General features: G+C 37.5%; 1 protein-coding gene across 1 annotated transcript; it reads left to right on the top strand.

Annotated features, from left to right (window-relative positions):
* Positions 1-883: 883 nt before the first annotated feature.
* On the top strand, positions 884-1,660 carry RHO25_010725 (uncharacterized protein; the record flags this gene model as incomplete). Its single annotated transcript, XM_023605094.2, has 1 exon — positions 884-1,660. One exon carries the CDS (start codon positions 884-886, stop codon positions 1,658-1,660), a length of 777 nt encoding a protein of 258 aa, XP_023460862.1.
* Positions 1,661-8,276: the final 6,616 nt, after the last annotated feature.

Here is an 8,276-nt window from a genome sequence, read left to right as displayed (position 1 = left end):
GAGTATTAGTATTAGTAGTTATTTTCTAGCCTTATTAGCTAGAGAGAGGTAGTTATAGGCAGATTTAGGCCGCCTAGAAGTTAGAGTCGTAACCTCCTCCTTCTAGGCTCTCTTCTCTACTCGTAGCGTTATAGTATTAGTCGGGAGGTATTATCGCGTATTAGGAGGCCTCGAGGCCTCCCGCCGTCGTCGTCGTTACCTACTAGAGCGCATTTATATCTCGATACTCTTATATAATAGTTATAATCTATTCGATTATTAGTACTAATTCCTCTAACTATTTTAATTTCTTTTCTATTTATTCTACTTATTTCTCTATTTATTCTACTTACTTTTCTATTTTCTTAATTCGCTTTTCTATCTACTTAGCTCGTTCTTCTACTTATTTTACTTACTCTTCTACTTACTTTATTTATACTAGTATTTACCTCTATAGTATATTATTACTAGCTACTACTATTATTTATTATATACTATTTCTAGGCTTCTCTACTATATCTATTCTCTTTTCTTCTACTACTCTAGACTTTATTATATTTAAGGTATACGTGCCTCGATATAGGCTCTAGTAGTTAATAGTACTATACGATACTATACGTTTTAGATATATAGTAATATACTCTCTATTTCCTAGAAGTTCTACTATTCTTCTTTTCTCGCTCGTCTTCTAGTCTTAAAAGTTTTTAACTAGCCTTCGTTAATTAGTTTAGTTCGACCGTTTATCTCTAATTATTTAGAAGGAATTTGAAGCAGCCAAATGCTGTTCGCCGCGGTCGGACCGAGCCGAGAACCCCTAATTGTCCGTCGCCAAATCCCTTCCATTTCTCTGTCGTCTTGCTTCTCGATATCCTATAGTAGAGCAAAGCGCAACAAGCAAAATTCCATGATGAACGTCATCGACGGCAAAGGCATTGCCGTACTCGGTGCAGGCCTGTCTGCTATCGTTGAGCTTCGGAGCGATGGACTTGTCATAAAATCACCTTGGCCTGATTGGCGAGCACAACAAAGCCAAGCGGATCTGGAGCGAGAGGCACACGCCCACTTCAAACTTCAAGAGGCTCTGTCGAAGGAGAACTATAGAAGGCGATTTATTCGATTAATCTCGTACCATCCGGATGACTCGACAATAACAATGGAGTATGCGGAAAATGGCACGCTACGCGACTATCTTCAAAAGCAAGCACACGTAGGCCAGACTGACAAATCGCTACGATACTCTTGGATTCTTGCGATGACGGAAGGACTTGCGATGCTACATACGCAAGGCATCATTCATTGCGATTTTACACCAAACAACATGCTCCTAGACCATCGTTTGGAGCTCAAAATCACGGACTTCGGATGCAGCTCGATTGATGGGTCCCAGTCTACTGGTACTGCAGGAGCACGTTTCGACCCGGGCAATAGCCATTGGAGTACTCCAGCAACAGAAGAGGACGACCTTTTCGCGCTTGGTTCAAGCATCTATGAGGTGCTTACTAGCAAAAGACCCTACGAGGATATACCATCGGATCAGGTTCGCTTTCTGCACAGGCAGCGTCAGTTCGAAGACCTTACTGGACTCGAGATGTCGGAGATCATCTTGGACTGTTGGCTTCTAAGGGCACATTCAGCCGAGGCAGTCTACCAAAGAGTTCTCGCGGCGGGTTCTGCATTATAGCGAAGCATGGCGCAGCAATAAATAGACATCAGAGGAAAACAAGGTCACCATTCTGACCGCTCTAGTCGAGGTGCTTCTTCTGCATTCTGAAGTGGTCGTTCCCATCCACTCTTCATTCACTCTCAGCTATCTTTGAGAATAACCCTCGTCCCTGCAGTTTGGGCACTGATCCCGTACCGTCGTTGACCCTGCGAACGACGACTTGAGAGCGTCGCCAGTGCATGAAGTCTGGCCAGGTCGACTTAAGGCTGCTGAGCACTTCACGAGGTCACGCGATGTTCGGCTATGCTCCGCCGTTCTGTTGCAGCCGCGATAATGTCTGGTTGAGGTGATTACGGTACACATCTGATGAAACGAACATAAGCAACGGGCACATGGAGGCCTTCGGAGACGAGCGGGACAAACCTTGGTATAAGACGTACACCTGCGAATTATTAGGCTTCCCGAAGTCTGTAAGCGCTCCTTGTGCCAGCTAAATAACTGCAGATTTATCGGAACGATCAACCCTCCTGGCTACCTCTGGCTTTATACCTTACCAGCCAAATCTAGGCGCGTTTCCCCACTCTGATCATCAACCAAAGAGGACACAACCTCCCCCGCGGTCCGGCGATAGCTGTTGAACTCGCGATGCAACCATGCTGCTGCCTCATGGAATCGCTCCCCATCGAGTTAGAGCACAGGACCCCACTGCAGGTCTTACAAGCCGCTTATCTTGCAAGGCGGCACGAGTTCAAGCTGACAGGTCAGGAATGCCACTCAAGGAGAGCGAGTTCGTTATACTGTCGTCCTGCATGCTTTCACCACCTTTTAATTCGCAGTCAGCCTCACCAGACCCGATGCTGGTGAGCACAGTAGTGCAGCATCGGGTGAGGCGTGCATAACGGTCCAATTGCCCCGATCGCGCTACTGCACAAGTTCGCTAGGCAGCTCCATTCACGCGGACGTATTACCTTGTGCGGTTGGATCAAGCTAGCTCTGATGCATGTGAAGGGCCAGTCTGTCATAGGCCATGCCTGAGGCTCAGGCTGTGCCTGTAGCTAGACCAGACCCCCATGTCATGCACTGACCTTTGACTTTCGATTCGATTCGGTTCGATGTGGTTTGTGGACATAGTATATAAGGACTGGGATATCGCCTTCCTCTCGATTCCCCAGCTTTGCAATCTTGTATCTAGAGAGGCTAGCGTTCTGTGAATAACGTCTGCATAGACCCTTACAGGTACACCTCGTTTGGACGGTTATATCCCTACACCGCCACCCAAACGAACATTGAGGAGCTGGTTATGGAACAAGGGCATCGGAGAGGCAATCACTAAGTACACTGCTTTCTCATCCAGGGAAATAGCTGCCATGACGACGATATCTGGTCAGTCTCTCGTAGGTGGGCGAAGTTGATTGTGCTGGCAGGATGGAGGGGCGATCCGGTCAAGAATAGCTCCGTTGCAGTAAACGCGCCGTTGTTGGAGCGGGAATTTTGAACCGCTTCCCTCTGGCGTAGGATACTCAAGTCGCGCTTCGAGCATTTCTCTGACACGGAGGACCAGGAAGACATAGAGAGGAGCTTCTTTTCGCCGGGTCGCGACTCATGGTTGATTTCTGAGGTGTCAGGAAGCGTTCTCCGTATGAAATCCGCACCTGGGTCACATTAACCTACGAAGTGTCAAACTGTACTAAATGGAATGGTCGTGAAGTTGTGGTTGGCCTGTCAGCGCCGATCTGGAACCCCGGGGGGTCGCAAATATTCCCCACTGCGCAAGGTATTAGATGCAGCGAATACTTGGAATGGCGGACACTTTTGCAATCTCTTGCTCCATAATCTATGCTGTCGCGGCAGGAGTTACTAGGCGAGAACGCTCCGTTCCGCTTATAGCACGAACGTGTTCGATAAGCTAGTGCATTAGATAGGCTAGTGCATTAGGCCAAATTAGGCCAAAATCTGAGAATTTGAAACTGCGAGAACGCGATAGGAAGAATAGCCCGAAACTTATTACCTAGTTGCCGGAGGTCGTTATACTATATATTACCTTATATAGGAACTAAAGCCTTACTCTCTGCCTAATATACTCTTAGATAGCTATCTTTAATTAGTACTCGGCTCTATATTAGTAATTCTCTATAGTATCTAGACCGTCTCTATTAGGTAAGTAACGTTAAATATTCTTCTTAGTATTTACTATTATATATTTCGGACTATTATTTAAGTCTATTAATATAGATTTTACTATAGAGTAGCGACTAGGAGTATTAAGGTATATATAATACGAGCCGAATATCTATAGTATTAGTATAAGAGGTTAATAAAAGCTTAATACGCGCCTCTACTATTACTATAGTTAAAGTAAAAAGTAGCTAGTATTTATATTAGTTATTATCCTTCTTCTTTAAGCTTTTTAAAATATAAACGCGCTCTAGTAGGCGACGACGACGACGGTAGGAGGCCTCGAGGCCTCCTAATATATAATAATACTTCTCGACTAATACTATAATACTATAAGTAGAAAAGAGAGCCTAGAAGAAGAAAGTTATAACTCTAACTTCTAGATAGCTTAAATCTACCTATAACTACCTCTCTCTAGCTAATAAGGCTAGAAACTAACTACTAATACTAATACTCTAAAACTAATAATATAAAAGAACCTAAAAATACTTATAGAATAGATCTAGAGTTACCTCGATATCTAAATAACTTTCTCTTTCTTTCTAACTCTTCTTCTTTTCTAATAGGCCTAATAGACTCTTCTCTATTTTATTCTCTACTAGGAAGAGTTCTAGACTCTTTAAGCTATCTAGAAAACTCTCTAGAGCTATCTAATACCTACTACTACTATCTCTAAAATATAGATCTAGATAGCCTAAATTAGATATATAATACTAAAGCTCTAGTCTTAGATATCTATAACTATCTTAGTAAGGATAGGAAACTAAGAAAAAAGAGAAATAGTAAAGAAGATAAGCTATAAAGAGCTTAGAAGGAAACTAGGAGTATAGTAGTTTAAGGCTATATAAAAGCTTCTAAGTAGAGATCTTAAAGTTATTCTCTATAGAGAAAAATAGAAAAATAGGCTAGAGAAAGACTAATCTTAGCTTAAGGCTATATATCTAGAGGCCTAGGTAGAGATACTAAGTACCTAGGTAATTATATATAGTATTAGGATATCCTAGAAGCTAGAGAATATAAATAGCTAGGTCTAGCTTAACTAAGATAACTTTACCTAGTTCCTAGATAGGCTTAAAATTAGAAAGGCCTTTTAGCTTAAGAACTAGAAAGTAAGAGGAGAGACTAACTTCTTATTAGTAGTAATAGTAGTATAGGATAGATAGACTATAAAGGAAATATATAGAAGAGGTATTACTATTAGGTTAATATAGTATATAGTAGAACTATACTATCTATAGTAGAGGATTATATAATACTTTAAGTATAATAGCTTTAGGTATATTACTACCTACTATAAAGCTATAGAAGAAATATATAGAAACTATATAGAGAAGTATAGAATAGATAGCTATAAGGAGAAGAAAATTAAATATAGTAACTATAAGAGAGACTATAAAGTATACTTTCTCTAATATAGCTATAAAGCTACTATAAAGGCTAAAGTAAGAGTATTCTTAGAGTAGTTTAAAAAGTAATAGAAGGTAGCCTTAGGCCTAATATAAGGAGATAGTACTATAGAACCTATAATCCTTAAAAGGAAAGCTCTACTAGCTAAGCTTCTATAGAGAGATATTAGATATAAAGATAGACCTCTAGGTACTATAGTAATAGTAATAGCTAGTAGAAGGCAAGCAAGTAAGCTCTACTTCTCTCCTATATAGAAGAAAAAGAATACCTAAGAGATAATAAGTACTCTCTAGGAAGATATAGATATTAATCTAATTAAGCTCCTCTTCTAAGAATCCTATAAGTAGCTAAACTCTAATAATCTACTAATATAATATTAATAGATTAAATACTACCTAAACTCTACTACTAGATAGCTAAGCTATAGAAGAGGCTACTATAATAGTACTATAAGAACTATAGCTTAATACTATAAATAGTAGAACTATAGCTTAATACTATAAATAGTAGAACTAAAGCTAAGAAAGAATACTCTATAGTCCTTCTATTCTATTAGAACCTAAAGGTAGTAATACTTATATTAGATAAAATTAGAACTAATAGCTAGAAACTACTTTTCTATAATATAAGTAACTTAGTAACTATCTAAGTCTAGATATCTATAGGAACTATTTCTATTTATAACTACTATAACCTCTTAGAGCTAATAAGCTATAAATAAGAAGAGACTATTCCTATACTCTAAGAAGTACTATTATAAACTCTAGAGAATATAAAAGTAAGCTATATAGTAGTAGGAGACTTTAATCTCTACTATTTAAAATAGAAAGGAAATATAATCTAAACCTAATATACTATAGTAGATAAGCTTATTAAAACAATTATAGAGGCCTAACTATAGCTAGCTCTAGAGCTAGAGATAATTATATAGGAAAGATATATAGCTAGCTACTAAATATTAGACCTATATTAGATTTATTAGCGCTAGGCTAATAACCTAAGATCTTACTAAGTAGAAGCTTAAGCTCGATCGGAGTTTAAGCTTATCGAGTAGTCTAGAGGAAAGTAACGAAGTAGGAAGAGTTACTTAATTCTAATTAGTAAGATAGAATAGTAAGTTATACGTAATAACTATCTAGAGAGGCGATACTTATCGCTACTAAATATAAAGGAGAATCCTCTATTTCCTTAGATCTATTATATATACTAGAGACCCGGTCTATTACTCTATTAAGAGAGCGAGAGATCCGTTCCTTTATATATAGAGAGATCTCTCGAAGTTAGAAAGATTCCTTTCGTTCTATAACTAAGCGTAGCTATACGTCTCTAGGAATAATTAGACGGGAAGTATCGTAATAGTTAGAACCGTAATACTATCCTCTTCTTAGCTTAGCTCGTCCTAAGCTTTCGTACTTATTAGCCTTAGAACTCTTTCGTTATACTTAGTAGTAAAAATATCTCTTTCTTTCTCTTATAGTATTAATTCTTCTAACGCGCTATCTACGAAAAAACGTAAACGCTATACTATTCGAATCTACTAGTTCGGGGAATATACTATAAAGCTTTATTCTCGTTATTAGAAGAATAACCTAGTATATCGGATTTATATTTCGTTAGAGAAGTATTCCTACTATTATACTAGTAACGTAAAGAGGTATAATATATAGATAATAGATTCCGAGTAGAAGCGTTTAGAGAAGCAATATAAGAAGTTATTATCGGAGTTAAACTAGGCGAAAGATACGCTTATAAAAGTATATACGAAAGAAATATATCTATAGCGGTAGCTAGATATCTTAGATTAGAAGGTAGAGGCTAGTCGTACTCTTAAAGAGTAAGAGCTCGAGAAGATAGAGGAAGAGGAGCGTACTATAGAGTAGATAGGCATTCTTCTCGCTTCTAGAGACTCGTTTAGCCTTACGCTTAGTTCTCTAACTTAGAGCGCTATAGATAGTTCTATAGACTCTGCCTTTTAGAGTTTTCTCGATAGCGTCGTAGCGGAGCCTATTAATAGAACTATATAAGGAGTAGCTAGCAATTCGTAAGGTTCGTTCTTAGTTCCTAGGTATTATCTAATTCTAGATATCCTTTCTATTTAATAAGATATTTCTAATTCTTATAGTCTAGGATTTTTTCGATTTCGAACTTATCTTCCTTTTTAGATTAGAAGTAGAATATTTCTTAGTATAGAGTTTCGGTATTAGTAGGTTCTAATAGTAATACGTAGAATACCGAGTAGATCTTTACGTCTTTTAGTAGTCTTAGTCGGTAATTAACTAGTTCTCTAACTTCGTCGATTAAAAATAGTCTAACCTTAACGTAATCTAATTTCTTAGTCTTTTTTCTTGTCTTTAAATTTTTAGTAAGAAGATAGATCTTATCTCTCTTCTTAAGCTAAGGTACTATTTTTCTTTTATTTTATCTAGATTTAGCGATTGTTTTTTATAAGTCTTAGATACGATTTTCGAGTTACTTATAGATATTTTTTATATCTTATATCGTAACTATTACTCTCTTAGCTTAGAAATAACTATACGGGTCTCCGAATAGGTTCGGATTTCGTCTATAATTCGCGAAGAATAGCGTAGCCTATATAGTCTCTAACTTATAGTTATTAAGTACTATTTATACTATAGGGAGTAGTATAACCTAGTTGTCTTATACGTAATTAACGTAGTATTAGAGATATTGCTCTAGTATTTAATTCGTTCTCTCTATCTAGCTATCTATTTCTAGATAATAGGCTATAGATAGCTTATACTTAATTCCGATTATTCCGACTAGTATTTTCTAGTAGTTTAACGTAAATAACTTATCTCTATTAGTAATAAAGATTTTCGGGAATCCGTAGTATCGTACTAGCTTATCTATTACGAGGTATCCGAGTTGCTCTACTATATATCTTTCGCTTATAGGTATAAAAGGTATATATTTAGTAAGTCTATCGACTATAACTATAATTATATCGAATATAGTATCGTTAATCCTATTTTTCGAGAGTAGGAGTTTCGTAATAAAGTCTATAGTAACTTTATTCTAAAGTTATTATAGT

This window comes from Cercospora beticola, chromosome 7 (assembly GCF_033473495.1).
Source record: "Cercospora beticola chromosome 7, complete sequence".
In the NCBI taxonomy this organism is placed as follows: domain Eukaryota; kingdom Fungi; phylum Ascomycota; class Dothideomycetes; order Mycosphaerellales; family Mycosphaerellaceae; genus Cercospora; species Cercospora beticola.
Note: the sequence above shows the minus strand (reverse complement) of the source record. Positions and strands in the feature narration are given on the sequence as shown.